At 38.0% G+C, this 19,709-nt stretch overlaps 3 protein-coding genes across 3 annotated transcripts; 1 reads left to right on the forward strand and 2 right to left on the reverse strand.

Moving 5' to 3' along the window:
- The first annotated feature begins 2,131 nt into the window (after positions 1-2,131).
- LOC116842451 (rab GTPase-binding effector protein 1) lies at positions 2,132-5,671 on the forward strand. Its single transcript, XM_032811698.1, is given in 9 exon segments — positions 2,132-2,424; positions 2,426-2,519; positions 2,656-2,763; positions 2,836-3,269; positions 3,652-4,148; positions 4,275-4,556; positions 4,652-4,871; positions 4,983-5,093; positions 5,175-5,671. Coding segments are annotated over 9 exon segments (1,947 nt in total). The 5' UTR covers positions 2,132-2,391; the 3' UTR covers positions 5,343-5,671.
- On the reverse strand, positions 5,267-10,650 carry LOC116842452 (amyloid protein-binding protein 2). The gene is made up of 9 exons (XM_032811699.1): positions 10,313-10,650; positions 9,706-9,819; positions 9,342-9,592; positions 8,793-8,972; positions 8,476-8,731; positions 8,264-8,388; positions 7,907-8,186; positions 7,676-7,841; positions 5,267-7,600 (listed from the first exon to the last, which is right to left on the reverse strand). The coding sequence occupies exons 1-9, from the start codon at positions 10,454-10,456 to the stop codon at positions 7,371-7,373; spliced, it is 1,746 nt and encodes a 581-aa protein (XP_032667590.1). The 5' UTR covers positions 10,457-10,650; the 3' UTR covers positions 5,267-7,370.
- Positions 10,651-14,170: 3,520 nt separating this feature from the next.
- Positions 14,171-17,514, reverse strand: LOC116842386 (U5 small nuclear ribonucleoprotein 40 kDa protein). Its single transcript, XM_032811532.1, has 6 exons — positions 17,273-17,514; positions 17,059-17,188; positions 16,664-16,977; positions 15,467-15,739; positions 15,184-15,349; positions 14,171-14,412 (listed from the first exon to the last, which is right to left on the reverse strand). The coding sequence occupies exons 1-6, from the start codon at positions 17,393-17,395 to the stop codon at positions 14,363-14,365; spliced, it is 1,056 nt and encodes a 351-aa protein (XP_032667423.1). The 5' UTR covers positions 17,396-17,514; the 3' UTR covers positions 14,171-14,362.
- Positions 17,515-19,709: the final 2,195 nt, after the last annotated feature.

The raw sequence follows: 19,709 nt of genomic DNA on the forward strand, positions 1-19,709 counted from the left end.
AAAACAAACCGGAACTCTAAAGAAATAGTTAATTTAAATAGTTTTTTTGATTAGGTGCGCTTCGAGAACTTAGCGCACCTCTTTTTGAAAGTCTTTTTTTTTGTATTTAATGACCGGAACTGTTTAAAATTGTTGCATAGAGCTCTAGAACTTTTCAAGAGACTATCAGAACTGCAAAAAAAATGTCATATTTTTGAATATGGTGTGCCAAGACTTGGCACACCATATTTCAAAATGTGACTTTTTTTTTAAAGTTTTGATACTCTCTTGAAAAGTTCTAGAGCCCTTTGCAACAATTTTAAATAGTTCCGGTCATTAAATACAAAAAAATAGACTTTTAAAAAAATGTGCGCTAAGTTCTCGAAACGCACTTAGTCAGTAAAATCAACTATTTCTTTAAAACTATTGTTATTCAATATTATGTATACTGACTTTGTTTGTATTATCGGGCGCTGTCAATTTATCAGTCCCTTCAGCCATAATTTCTTGTTTTTATTATATTTTATTTTTATTTTATTGCTGTTTTTCCAATGACAAATTTTTCTTACATAATTATATACAATTATATAAAATTATATATAATTATACATAACTATGTATTATTATATATCAAATTTGTCCATTCATGTTCATACATTCTACTTATACATATAATCATGTATAATTATATATATAAATTCATATATAATTTTACATAATTATGATTTATATGTAATTATACATATTGTTATACATAATTGTGTATAATGATATATAATGTTATATGATTATATTATACATAATTATGTATGGACAAATTTCATACATAATTATGCATAAAAAATTTTTCATTGGGTTTATATGGCCTATTTTATTCACTTAACTACACTTAACTACAATCACTAGAAGTTGAACTGTGTCAAACTTTGAGCGTTTATCTGCATTCGTCTTTTTAGCGATAATTAATGGAGTGGTGATAAACGCCAGATTTTATTCGCTAAAAGTTGGACTATGTCGAACTTTGAGCGTTTATTCACTACTTTCACCATTTCGGTGAAAATTGATGGAGTAGAGTGGAACGCCAGCTTTTATTCGTTGCGTGAAATCGCACCTTTAGAGTGAGAAAAAATAGATTTGTCTCATTTTCATTTAATGCTCTAGTTCAGCAGTGCAGCTAAAAAGAACAAACCAAATGAAGACTTGTGTATGCGCAAAATATAATTAATCTACCTTGTCCAATGGGAGTGTTCCCTCATTGGAAAACGAATTCCATTGGACAAGATGAAATGTTCACAAACTTATCTAAAAAACGACGATAATTTTGTCCGTAATAGATAAGAAAGATTAATTTAAGATCTTAAATATACAAAATCTGACTATATAAATATACCGCTCTAAGAAAAGTTTACTTTAAAATACGGAAAGAATTATCATGTATTTATGATATTTATGATTAGGAGAAATGTTCACAGAGGAAACTATAAACCGATATTTATAGCCGAATCTTATAGCATGTTCGACTGGCTTTGGGTTAATCGCTCCGAGAGCGATTAATGTCATCATAAGTTTTTACTAACCAATCATAAAGCTTAAAGTAGTTACTCGACCAATAAATGTAGGCTGAATAACCCAGAGTGGATTAACCCAGAGCCAGTCGAACATGCTATTATATTTAATACTGTCTTAAGTTTATCTTCAAATACTTTGTAGCCAATAAAATCATCTATAGACTATCTAAAAATGAACTTAAGACGGTCTTAAATATAAACCCAGCGGCACACGATGCTTGTTTTCGTACTGTTTGCTGAATGGAAATATTCTGTTCTAATTGGTGCATTTCTAAAAATGGATGGAAATGCATTAATCAAAACAGAGTATTTCCATCCAGCAAGTAATTCAGCACGAAAACAAGCACCGTATGCCGCTGGCTTTATTCTCGTCTTATCATTAGAAAAAATTCGTAATTTATTAACACCCCGTATATCAAAACTCGAGCGATCGAATTGAACGAGAATCGATAGTATCGATATTGATCGACCTGCAAATAGTGTTCTTTCGTTTTGACTACACTTTTTGCACTTGAAACGAGTACGGTGTGTATCGTGCCTCGGCGAGAAAGAGACGGACGGTCGCGAGGTACAGAGAGTGCAGTCGGAAAGGGCAAACTCGGCGAAATTATAAGCGATAATCACGGCTAGCGGAGTCGCCAAGTTGCTGGGCGATCGAGCGAGGTTGATTGCGGTTGATTTCGTTTCGCGAGTGGGATCGTACGCAATTTTACGGATCGTTCGCCGCGTCGCCTTCGATTTCGCGCACGTCGTTATGAGCCAATAGAATTTTGACGAGTCCGATCAACGCGCGCGGCATGTCGCCGTCATCGAGAGACAACCAGTCCCGGCGGTCCTCCGAGGTATGCTTCCCAGATTCGTGTCCGCGGCAGTGACCCACCCCGACGAAATTGTCGCGTTCACCAGTGCTGCATAATCGAACAATGGAGAGCAACCCGGACGAACAACACGCGATCAAAGTGAACGGAAATGGTACGTTATTGAACGACTGTTAGCTCTTGTTTAGGTCTTCGCCGTCGGCGGCTGTTCGCTGCGGCCTATGATATTTACCTTTGTACCGAAAGAAATTGCCCCGTTTCCCACTGAGAATGCATTTATTACGATTCAGAGGATCTACAGACGAAGATTCATAGGTTGGAGTCGGAAAACGTCAAGATGCGAGAGGAGTTCAATGTACAAAGGGCCAAGATGAAAGAATTGTTTCTTCAGAAGGAAGGTGAGTGGAGCATGGAGTTTGTGGTTTCTCTTGATCCAGCGAGTGGAGCATTGCAATTAATGAATTTTACAGAGGAATTGAAACATAGATTAGACGAGAACATGGGTCTGCAGAAGGAGAACCTGAAACTGAGGAACGAACTGGACGAAGCCAAAAGCCAGCTAGTTGTGGCAGATCTCAAGATACAGAATGACATACTGGTGGAGAAGAGAAAAGCTCAGGAAGAAATAGCGTCGTTGCAACAAGTTATACATGAAACAGTAGAAGAATCTTCTTGCTCTAGGAAACATCTGGTCAGTGAAGTGTCCAAGTTACAATTAGCTCTCTCCAAACTTCAGGAGGAGAATGCATTGCTGAAAACGCAATTACCACGTGATCCACCGACAGATGGACCGCAAATCTCGTTGTCTACAGTAACTAAAACTTTAGCTAGAAAAGTGGTTTCACAATTAGGTGCAGATTCTTTATCCTTAGGTCCTGATAATTTAGAGGAGAGCATGCGGAAGGTAAAAAAATATGTACGTACATCTAAAACTGCATGAAGCATTTAACATTTTATATATAGCTACATTGATTGCACATAATATATGAATGGCTTCGTTCAACAGAGAAAGCTGCTTTGCAACTGTTAGATTCGTGTAAGAACTGCAAGATTCATGTATCTGATTGATATATGCCCTTAGATTCACTCAAGATCAAGAACATACTCCAGTGAGATTCACGAATTTCATGACTATTGCAAAATAGCTATCTTTGCTAACCATTAATTCTTGAAACAATGACTAACGCTTGTTTTGTAACAATAGGAGTAGTACTTGTGAAATTTATTATTAGAAAGATGTAGGAACAATGCCACTGTATAAGTATATAAATTATTCGGCTTTACAGGCACAAGAGGATGCGGAAGTTCTGCGTTCGCTAGTCGTACCGCTCGAGGAGGAGATAAAAGCTTTAAAAGAAAAATTAAGATCGACCGACGATGAATTGCAGAAATGCAAAGAAACTCTATTACAGAGACGACACCAAGAGCCGGGCTCGTTTGAGCCATCGTGTGATATGTGCGCGAATTACGAAGCACAATTAGTCAAAGTAGAAGCAACTGCCAAGGATTTGGAGAAGCAGTTGTCAGATACTCAGCGTATGCTGCAGGCTCAAAGAGAGGACTTGGCTAAGGAAGTGGAGTTCCGGAAAGAGATGGAAGAGAAGTGGAACGAGAAGAAGGAGGAGCATAAAATCAAAGTCGCGGAGCTTACAGTCACCTCGCAAACGGCGCAGCAAACTTTAGTTGAATTAAAAAGATCCATCGAACAATTTCAGAAGAACGCATCTGAGGAACTCTTTAAATTGACGAGAGGCAGAGAGGACGTACAAAGACATCTCACTGTGTAAGATAATCTCCATGACTGAGGCCTTTTTTCATGATGTCGTGTTGAGTAACAATGTATCAATAAGTTAAGTGGCGTACGTATAATTAATAAAGCTTTATTTAAAATCTAGTTACATGCTTACAGACTACAGAAGGAAAACGAGAATCTTGTTGGCAAGCATAGCAAGCATTCGCAACAGCTTCAAAGTGAAAGTATCAACATGCCAAATACCGTGGAGGAGTTGCACGTTAGTCTCTTAAGGATGCGCGAGGATTTAATTACTGCTAGAGTGGCGCAGGAGGTTGCGCAAGAGAAAGGCGAGACGTTGCGATACGAAGTGACACTTTTGAGAGAACAAATGGAGCAGGAGAGCAGGGTTAAAGAACAAGATAATTCTGTACTGAAGAACGAGATAAGCGGATTGAGGTTGGATTATTTGTTCAATCACAATGGAATTATCGATTACGATCGCTTACGTATAATTGTCAACATAATATTCCTATCTTTCCAATTATTTGCAGAGCACAATTAGACAAGTATATAAGAGATCATCGTACACTCGCTGATCGAGAGGAGAAGCTCGATCGGCTGGAGAAACGGTTACAAGAAATTCAAAAAGAGAAGAAGGATGCGGAATTAGCTATTAACGAACTACGGCAGAGAGTCACGAGTCTACAGCAAGAGTTGGACACCAGTGAGGCAGTTCAGAAGGATTTTGTCAGATTGTCACAATCGTTACAGGCAAGAGAAACAATATCTAAAAAAAGGGGCAAAATTAAAAATATAACAAGGTGCACGCACATGTGGGTATATGAATGCATATGAATACGAAACATTCCTCGTTTATTGTAGGTACAATTGGAAAGGATCAGACAGGCTGGTAGTGAAGTGAGGTGGCAACATGAAGAGGACGTTGAAGAATGTCCTAGTTGTCATACCACGTTCTCAGTCACGAAGAAGAAGGTAAGCCAAGGAAATGTATATATTGTATAAACTGTAACTAAAAAGCAAAATTGTAACTGAAGACAATGTAATGTCATGCAGGTACATTGTCGTCACTGTGGCCATATATTTTGTCAATCTTGCCTCTCGCATGTCGTGAATAGTGGGCCGAAACAAAGACCATCCAGAGTCTGTGATGTTTGTCATACTTTATTAGTGCAAGATACCGCACCGTATTTCAGCCAAGAACCTCCACATACACCTGACTAAATGTTCTAAAGTTATGGAATTTCTTAATGCAGTTCAGTGAGATGTGCAATATCAGTTTGGTAATTAAGCGGTCACTGATTGGCATACCTCAACTGACGTACTGATTATAAATTTGAGTAACGATGACTCTCCTTTATTTGTAGAGAGAGTTAGAAACGTTGATGATAGTGTAAGAAAGAGAGAGTGAGTGAGTGAGGTTTAGATAAGATTCCTATTACCTGAAAATTGGAGTGATACACAGCAAATATCGTGTAAATATAAAGTTATGTATTATCTCTAATGGTTATTGTAATTTAAACAGATTAAAGCTTTTGAATGTATGTGAGTTATCCAAAAGAGATCGTATTTATATTACAACGACTTATCTTAATTATTGATGTAAATGAGAGTCGGCAGATTTTTGTTAAATAGAACTTTGCATAAATTTACTTTCTACGCATTTGTCAACAAGTTCTCTCATACGTTTAATCTTACATCTACACTTATTTTGTTTTTAACGTATTGAACGGTAATAACCGAGTCTGCAATTTTAATTACCGATAAAACGCGCAATCGGATTTACTATTATTATTTAATTTTCTATTCCTACGAGAATAATATTAAGTTTACGATAGGTGAGTATTATCTTGCTATAGCTGCTATAAAAAAAAAACTTCCTGCACATATCTAATGTTCTTAAAGAAATCCTTAATATTTAAAAGTAATAGATTCAATACTTCCATAAATTTCAATAACATTTGATAGACATTTGTAAATAATTAGCGTAAATTGTATTTTATATATATTATCTTTAGTTACTCGAAATATTTTCATCAATTTGAAGACATTAACGCATCGATAATTTAATTTAATCATTCGTACTTTATTATATTTATATAGGAACAAAATGCTTGAGATACACAAAAATTATATTTATGTAGCTTTGTAATTTATATATTATATTTTTAAGTTTTTAGCTAGCAAATTTTACAAATTTTTAAAACGAACAAAATACTTTTTTTTTATCAAGTTACTCAGAATTTTAAGGGCTTAATAGCTATTTTTCTAATTACATTATTATTAACACAGGCGCATATATATACTGATTTCTTTTTACTTAAAAAATACGCAATAATTGAGGACTGAAGAATCTATATAATTTTGAGATATACAATAAAATTAATAAATTATAAATGCGTCCGGTAAGCGCGCTCACAACAAAAAAAGAAAATAGTTTTCGAGACCTGAGGGGCAGTTCTCTTTAAATATAAAATTGTTAACAAAAAGTGCATCGTAAAATATAAAATGTAGATACGAACAAAAACTAACAAATTGAAAATTTTATATTAAAGTGAGATATATATATAAATAGAAAATATTTTAAAATATATATATTTTTATACGCGCGGCGATTTCTCTCTTCAACACATCCAATTAGAGACGCGATCAGAATGCTCTAATTTCACATAAGTATTAAACTCAAGCATTACCCCATATAACATTTATATTTCGCGCAGCGTCATCAATAATCAATAATCAAGATAAATAACGAACTTACATTTAAATTTTAATAATCGCGCGTTAAGAGACAACAAATAAGTAAGGCTAATTTGAGCGCAAATAATAATTATAAGCGCTGTATCAAACAGCATTCCGATAGAAATGTTCTTGTTTAGCCACTCGCGTGGCATATTATTTCCACAATAATCTCGCTTCTTTCCCTCCTTCGTTTCGGCTTGAACTAGCCTTATTTACTCGCAATCTTAAGTTAAATCGAGTCTTTTGCAATGTCTCCAATAATTGTGTCACTTGAATTCAATTATCAGGCTGATAATAGTTTGCGATGCCAATGCTATTTGCGCACATGTTAGAAAATATCGACACAAGACAATCATTAAACGTACGACCAGATCAGTGATTTAAAACTTCCTAATGTGAGTTATACAATTTCTCTACTTTGGCCCAATGTCTTACGAACGCAACAGAGACCAACAGCTTGCTCGACGACATGCAATGACATAAGATTCGAATGACACACTTATTGGTATATCACATAGAAAAGAACAGAGTGAGTATGGCTGAGATTGGCTGTGGACGTTTCTGCAGATCGATCGGCGGATCCTCCGATTGAGCATGTTTATCTCTAAGTTCTCTCCAGTGCGTCAACGTATCTGTGTATTCCAATATCTTCTCAAAATCATCCAGCTTGCTGTATACATGCAGCAGCCCCCGATAATCGTATTCTAAACCACTGTAACTCTTTCCGAACAGCTTCAAACCTGCCGAGACAATATATGATGTAATATTGTGTATGCGTGTCGCAATTGCTCAACATAAAACGCACATATACTCACTTATTGCGATGCTACGATAATAAAGCTTTTCAGCGTCTCTGTAGCGATTCATATGGAAATTATATAACGAAGCTAAATGCCCTATACTTAAACCCACTTCGTAATCTTCGGGACCTAACAATTCTTCTTTGATACTAATAGCTCTCAGATGCATCGCTTCTGCTTCCTAGGACGCAACAGATGTTGAATATATAATGAGACACAATTATACGTGTGTGTGCAGCGTAATACCTGAAATCTTCTCATACTCTGGTACAAGCGTCCCAGATTTCCATAATGCTTCGCCGTCTGTACGTTTTTCTCGCCGAACGCGGTTTTCGCCAATTGCAAAGCGGACAAATGCAGACACTCGGATTTCAACAACAAGCTCTGCTCGGACAACGGCGTAGACGCGTTATCTATTGCGATCTCCTCGAGAATAAGTGCCTTCACTCTCTTAGCGCTCGCGAGCATTAGATGATTCGCAGGTAGAAGTTTTTCTATGATATCTATAGCTAGTCCAGCGTGATCGCTGTAAAACGAGCAACGCGGCTGGATCAGTTAATTGTATAACGGAACACACGCGGAAGCGATTATATGACTGCTTACCTCGCCTCGTCAAACTTGCCGGAACTGTATTCATACACGTAGAGAGCATAAGCTAAATCTTCGTGCGCCAATGCAACGTGGAGATTAGTCTTGCCGAATATCGCTTTTCTAATGTCTAGTGCAGTCTGCGGCAAAGAGAAGTACTTTAGAATTCCTCCAACGAGCCCGATCGGGAAGATTCGTGAAATTACGCGTGTCCCCATTAGGAATACCTTATAGACAGATACGCTATTGATGATGCTATCGTAATTCAGTAAATAGAATCCATAATCGATGAGAACGTCACTGTACTTTGGATGATCCGTGTCAAACACTTCTCTCGCAAGGTATACAGCCTCTCGGATCAACAAGCCAGCTTTCTGAAATTCCCGCTTCACCACGCATGACTTCGCCGCCTGTCTCAGCACATCGATAACGACTCGCGCGGGTAGCGACGAGTTTAGATATTGTAACGCCTCTATGCTCCATCTACAACGGGCAGACGTCGGTGAAGATATATGCACAGGTGCCGTTGAGTGAGCGCGCATACCTGTAAGCCTGATCGTATTCGCTGCGTATGAAGAATAGTACACTGAACTCTGCAAAAAGTGCGGCATGATTGCTATCGTAATATCCCACGTTCTTTAATTGTTCTATCATGTCTACGGCAAGTTCGTGAGTTTTTGCAGCTCCACGAAAAGCGCAGTATGCTGCTTGTGCATGTAACAGCCTGAAACAGCATCACAATCGTATCAATGATAACGCTCATTAACCGTAGTTGTGTATAGATATGGACAGATATCTATGTGCAGCTATGGACAGATATGGACATGAAAATAACGTAAAAGGGGCAATAAGAGTCAAAGCACAAAATTAAAAGTGCGACAACAAATTAAATTATATAATCAAGTACATGTCGATAATATACAATTGTATAATTTAATTTGTATTGCACTTTTAAATCTGTGCTTTAGATCTTACTGCCCTTCTCACATTATTTCCATTTCACTGTTTCTAACACCACAGCCTAAACATTGTTACTCTTATAATCTCTCTTAATCTCTTATAATACTCTTATATAAACATGCCTCATCCTTACTTGTGACAACAATCTAACGTTCTGCACCAATTCTGAGGGGTTTGATTGGAGGCGATACACAAGTTCCTGCAAGTGGACAGTACTTGCTCACTTTCCACATACCAACCAGCATCGCTGAGAAATCCACCGAGTCTCAAGCCTAGATTTATCATCTTATCCTGCTCAGCAGGATTCTCCCCCACACGAAAGCAACATACGTCATAACTGATCGCCAATTCCTTTCCTACCTTGGTTCCATGATCCATTAAAGCCTTGGAAACAACAGGTATATCGCAAATTAATTCCCGATATCGGATGAAAGAAGTAACGAGTAGAGGTATGAAAAAGAAGAAAAATGAAAAAGATCCGTGTCTTGTCAGGTCACCTGGAAGGTTTGCAAGAGGTGTATCCGGCGATTGGTGACCTTGAGGATCTTGGAGAAAGTCTCCAAGTCGCTCAATTCCATCCCCAGCAGGCATAGTCTCTTCTCTCTGTACAACTGGAAAGACAGGACAAGATCCGTCCATGTGAGACACACGGGACATTGTGCGAAGGCGAGCGGCGATCGTTACCGTTAGCGTGCGCGTTGATAGGGACCGCGATTTGTCGTCCACATGGCGATCCCGACGGTATCGCGAAAGAATTCGCGACGAGGCTCTCGCGCATTGTCCAGCCGGACAGAGTCGGGCACGAGAGATGACTCATAACGAAAATGGTAATCGCGCGGTGGTTTCGCGACGAGACGCCGTCGAACTTCTCGGGCTGCCGTGAGCGCGAACGGCGCGTAGATTAGGACGCGATAGCGAGCTAGCTCGTTCACGCGACATACGAAGGGAGACGGGGTCGGAGAGAGGAAGACGCCGCGGTCGATGCGAAGTATATATCGTTCCCTCGGCGAAGACAAAACAAATATACAACTACATCACGCGCGATGACGGTGACAAGCGAGCGACGGGCCGCTCTCTCGCTGCCATGACGTTTCCGATGTTTACCTGATAGTAGATATCGAACAGCACATTCTCGGGCAAATAAGTAAGATACGGCTTGTAGCTGGATAACTTGTCCGCTACCGCGGACACGCTCAACTCGTACAGACTCTTCGTGGAAAACACCCGTGACTCGCGTCCATCGGCCATTTTCGCGAGGCCTTTGATTAATCACCAATACAATCGCAATATTGTAGCTGTCATGTCTCTCTTTCTCTCCGCCTGTCCCCCTCTTTTTCTACTGCATACGCGCGATATGCGCGTACGTACTTTGCACAATCGGTGGAACGAAACGAAGCGCGCCGCTGTTCGCGGACGCGGAACGTACGCGAAGTGCTATCTAGTCGCTAACTGCGAGCCTCTGCAGAACCGACTGCTGTAAATTCGTAAATAAATCGTTTTTGTCAAGCAGAGAAAAGAAGGAGAGGGCCGGCTGATTCGCGAATGGAACGCGCCATTATACAAATGTGCACGAATTTCTTCAGTAACAACTAATGACTTGTGATTCTGCTCCGTGCTATATACATAAATTACACAAAGACGATCGAATTAATCACCCCTTCAGTTTCTGGAGCCTCTTTTTGCCAGTACAAAAATTTACCCTAATAGAAATATTTTACTGAAAATCCCTTTCAATTGACTCCTTTTCATTCAAATTCATTGTTCACTGTTTACACCAAAGTTTTTAATTCAAGGACGATGAAAACGAACACTTTTTCTAACGTTTAGATGTTTCACAAAATTAACTTACACATTAAACTTGAGAACTTTAAAATATTGGGTTGTCGGAAAAGTCATGACGCATTTTTGCAACAGATGGCACTAGTTCATTTTTGGAAGTACTATAGTTATTCGCATCTATGTTATTGCTATGTCATTTGACAGCTAACAGTTCTAGCTTCATTCTAAAAAAAAATTGACCGATTTGGTTGAGTTTTGGAGATTTTATAACAAGTTGAAGATGGAAGACCAAACTGTGCATTTTCGCCATATATTACTGTTTTACTTCCGTAAAGGGAAGAACGCGCGTCAAGCCTGTGAAAAGTTGCGTAATGTTTACGGTGACAATGTTGTACAAGAACGTCAGTGCCAACGATGGTTCACGAAATTTCGTGCTGGTGATTTTGATCTCAAAGATGCTCCTCGATCAGGGAGGCCTATCGAGGTTGATGACGACAAAATAAAGGCATTGATCGAGTCAAACCCACGTTACACGACACGAGAGATTGCAGAAATATTGAACATCCATCATTCAAGCGTTCACGACCACCTGAAGAAGCTGGGATACGTAAGCAAGCTCGATATTTGGGTTCCTCATGAACTCAAAGAAGTTCATTTGACGGCGCGTATAAACATCTGCGATATGCTCATTAAACGTGAGGAAAACGATCCTTTTTTGAAGCGACTGATAACTGGTGATGAGAAGTGGATTGTTTACAACAATGTGGTGCACAAACGGTCTAGGTCCCGATGTGATGATTTGCCTCAAACGACATCAAAAGCAAACATTCATCAGAGGAAAGTTATGCTCTCAGTGTGGTGGGATTTTAAAGGTGTCGTGTTTTTTGAGCTCCTACCAAGGAACCAAACAATCAATTCGAATGTGTACTGTCGGCAATTGGACAGTTTGAACGAATCCATCATCCAGAAACGTCCAGAGCTCGTTAACCGTAAAGGAATTGTGTTCCATCACGACAACGCGAGACTACACACAAATTTGGTCACCCGTCAAAAATTATTGAAGCTTGGATGGGATGTGTTGCCACACCCACCATACTCGCCTGACCTTGCGCCGTCAGACTTCCACTTGTTTCGTTCTCTTCAAAACTCCTTGCATGGTATAACGTTCAATTCAAATGAGGCTGTAAATCAGCACTTTGTTCAATTTTTTGCCGATAAAGACAGGTCCTTCTATGAACAAGGAATTATGAAGCTTACTGAAAGATGGCAAAAGGTTATTGAACAAAACGGGCAATATATCATTGATTGATCTTTGTTCTTTATATAAATAAATGACCTTTGAAAAACATAGAAAAAATACGTCATGACTTTTCCGACAACCTAATAAAATAAACAACAGTCTTGAAGATCTTCAAAGATTTGTAAAATTAAGAAAAACATGGGGATCAATACAGGAACCTGAAGATAAAGAATCATTGTAGATTCAGAAGAAGTTGACCAGGAGGACGATGGGTCGTAGCAAGAGCAGGAGTCGTCGATTAAGGCAGATGACGGATGCCGCACAGGATGCAGGAGTCGCCGACGAAGGAAGGCGGCGGAAGTCGCGCAGAATGTAGGAGTCGCTGACGAAGGGAAGCGGCGGAGGCCGCGCAGGATACAGGAGTCGCCGACGAAAGGAGACGGTGGAGGCCACGCAGGAATCACCGATGAAGGAAAGCGGCGGAGGCCGCGCAAGGTGCAGGAGTCGCCGACAAAGGAAGACGGCGGAGGCCGCGTAGGATACAAGAGTCGCCGACAAAGGAAGGCGACGGAGGCCGCGCAGAATACGGGAGTCGCCAACAAAGAAAGGCGGTGGAGGACGCGCAGGATGCAGGAACCAAGGAGAAGTTGTTGATTCGTCTAGCCTTTTCGGTTGTCCAGAGAAAAGTGAAGTAAATGCAGACGTTTACGCATGACGATCGTAAACACGTTGTCATGGCAAATCGTCTACCGTGGTTGCTTGAAAAAAAGAGGTCTGTTCTTTTGCTCTGCACTGCTGCAACAAGTTAGAGTGAGACAAATATATATTTGTTTCACTCTAACTTATGGCACCAGTGCAGCAATACAGAGCAAAAGAACAGACCTAAGAATATCGAACTCGGCCGCTTCAGCCGAGATTTTCGAAGGCGCGGAAATCATTTGAATCTATATCATTTGAATCTATAATATATTTGAATGTTAATTATTGAACCACAAGGATTCCCCATGGTCGCAAGGACCATAAGTCAAAGACTTGTCGTAGAACCGTAAAGGTTTTGCCCGTCGAACTGCAACAGTTCATCCATCGAACTGCAAGAGTCCCAGAAAATAAATACCTTTTATGAATGTTAATGTTTTTAAAAGGATTACCGGGATATTTAATCCCCTTTATATAAATATATCCGGGTATTCGTATCATTTTTTAAACAATTACGTTCATAAAATTCATTAAGATTTTTCAAGATTAATTAAAATTTATTAAAATTCATAAAAATTCTCGTTAAATATGTTTTATTGTTATATAACAATAAAATTAATTTCATAAATTAAAAAAAAAACTTAATGTATTTTACGAATTTTAATAAATCTTAATGAGTTTTTCTAAATTTTAATTAATCTGAAAGAATCTTAATGATGAATTTTAATGAAAAGGAGTGAATTAAAAGAGATTTTCAGTAAATATTTCAATAAAATATTTCCATCAGCGTACCCAAGATTAAAGATCTTTCGTTAATAATATCTCTCGTTAGTGTTCATTGTCTACATAGATGCATCTCATATATAGTGAACATTGTCTACACGAAGATTCAGAATATCAGGATTTACGCGTAAATGATTCTAGTATGTTCGTCGCTTCTAAAAAAATGTATGAACTCAAATGATCGAGAAATATATATTTTATTATAATAATATTACACATAAATGGAATATTATATTGTATTATTATTAACAGCGATTTTTTAACGTATTGCAAAAAATGACGATATTGTACAAAACGTTTTGCTTAATGGCAAAACGTAATATACATTAAATACACATAAACAATTACAGTAAACATCTCATACATAGTCAACATTGTCTACACGTAGATGCAGAATGTCAGGATTTATGCGTAAACGATTCTGGAACAGCACGTGTTCATCGCTTTTATAAAAATATATGAACTCAAATGATCGGGAAATATATATTTCACTGTAATGATATACATAAATAGGATGTCATATTGTACTATTATTAACATTGATTTTTAAACGTATTGCGAATGACGATATTCTACAAGACGTTTTGCTTAGTAGCAAAACGTAACAATACATATAACGTACACTTAAACAATTATAGTAAATATAGTTTGTATTATTAGTCAATTTCACCTAGGTAGATTTGTTTATCGCTTGCTGCAGAGGCCACTGAAAAAAGATACAATTACCATATAAGTATTAATCTATACAAATATGCTTAGGAAGATATAGTTTTCGTTAAAAGGTATGAAAAGAAAGACAAGAAATGATAATTAGAGCTTTAATAAGGATAAGATGTGATAATATGGAAGAAAATAATAAATAATTGAAAATAATAAATAATTGGTTAAATGAAAAGTTTAGAGTATGCACTTTGTGTGAGAAAAGAACAGGTAGCATAAATTACTTTGTGAAGGAATGTGAAATAGCAAGGAATTGGTTTAAAGATGTGGAAAAAAATGAGGAGGAAAGAGTAAATAGGATTGGAGATAAAGAGTTAGATGAGAAAAAAGGGCAATTTGTAAACTATGGATAGAAAAAAACAACACAAAGAAATTAAGGGAAGAAAAATGGAAAAAGAATAAAGAGATGGAAAGAATAATAGCAGAGGAGATATAAAGAAGAAAGCTAGAATTAGGTAGAGTTAAAAGAACTTAGATAAGATTAAATAAAGATGAATGATGATAAGGATGTATGTGTGAGAAGGATATGTGAGTTAAGGTATGAATTGTAAACCAAGCCCCTACTTCTTGGCTGTAAGCTGAAGTATGAATAAAATTAATTGATTGATATAATTCATGTTCTTAGATGAGATATTCGTACATACATGGACATTGTGTCGCATTGACAGTGAAATACTCTCTAGCGTGTAATGTAATGTAATATATTACATTACAATGCTAAAAAAAAGAGATAATACTATCGAAACTTGAAACGTACCAATAGGTTCTTTCGGATGGAAATCGACATCATTCACAGATCCATTGTGTCCTGGCAATTTGTACACGACTCTACGACTCGTGGTGTCCCAGATATAGTGGAATCGATCCGCCGAGCCCGCGGATACCTTGCTGCCGTCTGGTGACCATGCACACCTCAGAAGATTCTGATAAGCAACAATAGTATCATTAATCGTTCCACTATCGACACCATCAGCTCTCATCTTCAGCTGCATAGCTGTATATAAATATTATAAATCGCACGAAATATCCCAAGAAGATACCTTTTCGAAATTGTGCTGGTGTCCAGATAATACTTTCACGCAACGTTCGAAGGGAGCGAACGGCCTTACGTCCCAAATCTTCAGCGTATTGTCCATGGCGTTAGAGAGTAAATACGAGCCGTCTGGACTGAGGCTCAATCCGGTGACGGTGTCGCTGTGTCCCTTCAACTTGTAAAGCACTGCATTTTTCCTGAGGTCCCACACCTTTATATCGTTGTCGATACCACCACTAATGACTTGTTCTGTTGTGTCATTGAATGTCACCGCAGTCACCTAATCATATCGAAGGAACTATATAATGTACTCACATTTTCCACTTTTGTGCAAATTATAGACATAGTAAGGATAGACTGAGCGTAAGGCGTGAAATTCAAAGATCAGATAGAAAAGGACAACAAATGCCGTGTAACTTTCTCTCAGACGATGAAAGAGTCAGTAGGATGTGAGAAAAAGTATAGAGACAGTAGAACGTGATTAAATAAGGTTATGCTCATAATCTGTAGAAGGGAATTAAGGTTCCTGGCATTGTCTATCTCTTTTTAATGACATCAGAAGCGAGAAAATGCATGCTAAAAATTCTTACGAAATATGTTGAAATAAAAAGATATATCTATAAAATGACAACAATTGATAAAAAGATATATCTATAAAATGACACAATCGATTAAATAAATCTGTGAAATATTCTGTGCATTCCTATTTTGCTTTAATAATCAATAATTTGTCATAAATTAATATAATGTATACATTTCATCTTCTTAACCTATTTTTTTGCATTCAGGAGATTCATTTTTTCGAAATTTATAATAAACTGTAATTTAATTGAAAAAGGGGAATACATGGAATACCTTATATATTTGTTTGCAATCGATTGTGTTACTTTGTAGATATATATTTTCATTTCAACATATTTTGCAAGAATTCTTAGCATGCATTTTCTCGCTTCTGACATCACTAGAAAAAAATAGATAATGCCAGGAGCCTTAATATATTAAAATACTATAAAATAATTACAAAACAGAGAGTTAACACACATACATGTCATGTGTTGCTTGTATCTAATGCACGAATAGAAAGAGAAAGCTACACAGCACCTGCTTTCTATTCTTTTCTATCTGATCTTCACTGTCAAACAAAGGTATGCTCAGTATTATTTATTCTTACTATGTCTGTGGTGCAAATAGAAATTGTATCTACCTGATATGTATTATTTAGGGTGCAACATTCATTATGTTTCCTCGGATCCCAGACACGTATTGTGCAGTCGTCACTACCTGAGCAGAGCATCATAGGTCCTCTCCGTGCACCAGATACAGAATTCACAAACAGAATGTGACCCTTCATCTTCTTAACACGTGTCCCAGATACTAAGTCCCACAAACCCAGTGTCATGTCTGTGCTGGCTGTGTAAAGATAATAGCCATCTGGACTGAAGTGCAATTCCATCACAGCTCCATTGTGTCCAGTCATAACACCAATGTTTTCGCATTCCCCATAAACGTTCCAGAGAACTAGAAGGCAATTATTTTATTCGACGGCTCAAGCATGCATTTACACATCAGTATCGAGTCAGTTGTTTGCGTGAAACTTACAGATTTGTCGATCGTGTCCCGTCGACGCGAGGAACTGTCCATCCGGATGGAATTCGAGGGAAAAGATATCTCCTACATGTCCCTCGAGTAACATCACCACCGCAGTTAGGTTGGATGTTCGCGGTGTACCCTTTGATATTTAATCACACATATGTTATGATTTTTGAGAAATATCAGTCTTTGAAGCAAAAAGAAATGTGGAGTTTATACTCACGTTTACACCGCTTTCCAAAATCGCTCTCTCTCTGCTGCTAAATACGACCTCCTGTCTCGTTCTTTTAGAGGCAGGAAGCAACGATAGAATATCGTCTCCCTTCCTTTTATCCAAGACCGGCATTTTGAACGATAATACGGCAATTTCAAGCACAAAACACTCACGAGTCCACTTGTTTGCTCTCGTCTAACAACAATGAGGTCGCTTGCGCGCCGTTTAACTAGAGACCGTCGAGTCAACAGTGTATTCGACTAGACTTGGGGTTTATCGATCCGGGGTCGATTATGACGTCGCAAGCTCTACTAGCCAATCACAAATTCATATAAGAATATTCGACCAATGAACTCGGGTTTAATAACCCAGGATCGATTAACCAATCGAATACTTTATAAGAATCTGATCAATACTCCTATGTTCACTGATTGGTCCCATTATACTGCGACGTAATATAGGAAAACCAATGGTAACATGTGAATTTTCAGGCTATTTAAATGTGAAATCATTGGGCGCATTCAGTAGAAAAAGCGCTCAGTGAGCAATCAACGATTATTGGTTCTTGCTATTAGATCCCTAAATCTAGACCAATTACATTGACAAATTACTCAACTGTTGTGCAACTGTTGAGTCTACTGAATGCAGCCATTGAAATATATACACAGTATTTATATAAATATAAATATATATTAAAAGAATTGTATTTAATAAAATATCTGTAAAAATACAAATATAACAAATTGGAAAATATGAGAAGAATATAATCATGACTTATTGTAGACTCCCTTTGAAATGTTAAATTGTTAAATTGTTATGTACATATTGTTAGATCAATGTTTATAATGTATTTATTTGTATCGCATGCATTAAATATGATATTGTACAAAATTGTAAAATATATTTATACAAACATACGTATATTAATATTTGCTATCTATAATACTCTTTTTCCTAGGTTGGATGGGAAATCTTTCAATGAAAATCTTTTGGCGAATTTGAACAATCTAGTTTGCAATCATAATCGAATTATAGAAGAATAACCGACTATGATTGGTCAATTATTTACGGTTCTGGCATAAGTTAACGGATTACGGCCATCATAAACCGGACTTTATTTTCATTTCCTGATAGCTCACGTTACAGTCTTAGTCCCGAACCACAATAGATGTAAGCTGTAAGTAGCTCTGTAGTAAGCTTTAAGTCTTAAGAAATTGACCAATCACAATAGATTATTCTCCTCAAATTTAACTGTGATTGGTCAATTCCTTAAAGCTTAAGGCATAAATCACCTATTGTGGATTGGGACTTAAGCCCATTCTACAATTGCGTAAGCATAGTCGTGAACGTAAGAGTCAACCAATCCGAATGTTTTATTCACTGATTGCTTTACTCTGATTGGTTGTCGTAATCACTTACAACTACTTACAACCGCGTTCACGCAATTCGCTTCACGAATAGGCTTTACAGCCATATTCTTACAGCTATTGTAGACGAGCCTTTAGAGTGCACCCAGGGGCTTGATTCTTGATGGTGTGCGAATGAGATATACATGCGAAAATCTACAGTATACGTAACGTGAATATATATATTTTCGCATGCGTATCTCAATCGCATACCGTCAAGAATCGAGCCCCAGGTAGAGAATCTGAATGCAGGACTGCCGCCATTTTCTTGCATTCAACCGGAAATCTCATGCGACGCAAGTTCGAAGCCTAAAGGTTGTTCTACATTAAGGTCGTTTACATTAGTTGCAAGTCGATTGCAACCTTGTTGCGACAGCCAATCAGAAGCGTCAAAAACATCATTGATGTTTCTGATTGGCTGTCGCAATAAGAATTGCGTCTGCTTGCGGTCGGCTTGCAACTAATGTAGAACGATTTTTATTGGCTCCTGCCCACAGGACGCGGCAACGTTTGCCGATCGGCAGAAGTTTGTGCAACAGCCAATCAATATTCTGTTTTCCATAATAACTTTTTTGTAGCTCTCACGAAAAAACTTTGTTAGATGGCGTCTCGAAAATGCGTCTAGCCATGGCCTAGTCTGGCCATTGAAATCAAGCTGGTAGCCGCTCTCATGCTTTTCTCTGCTTGAAGCAAAATTTTCTTCATTGGATATCGCCCGTCGCTCACCGCTAATCGCGTTCAGTGTGCGAGAGCCATGACACGGAACGCGACTTGATGGTTTCTAGTTGAACATCAAAGTGGTGACATCTTTTGTGTAATAGTTTAAATTTTCGTAGAGTTACTTGCAGATGTTATCGCTTTTGCGTGACAAGTAGAGTCCCTAAGTAGATTCTAGTGACAAGCGGAGCGCGCACAATTTGCCACCTTGAATTTGCTTCTACTTTTGGAAACGTCGTTGCGTCTCTAAAAACTTCGTTGCCCACACATTGTGGGTAAGTTCCATTTGGCGACCGCGTCAAAGCGAGACATCATTCCGGTTT

The sequence above is a fragment of the Odontomachus brunneus genome, unplaced genomic scaffold (assembly GCF_010583005.1).
Source record: "Odontomachus brunneus isolate Ranch 3 - 2012 unplaced genomic scaffold, Obru_v1 Obru_scaffold_025, whole genome shotgun sequence".
NCBI lineage: Eukaryota > Metazoa > Arthropoda > Insecta > Hymenoptera > Formicidae > Odontomachus > Odontomachus brunneus.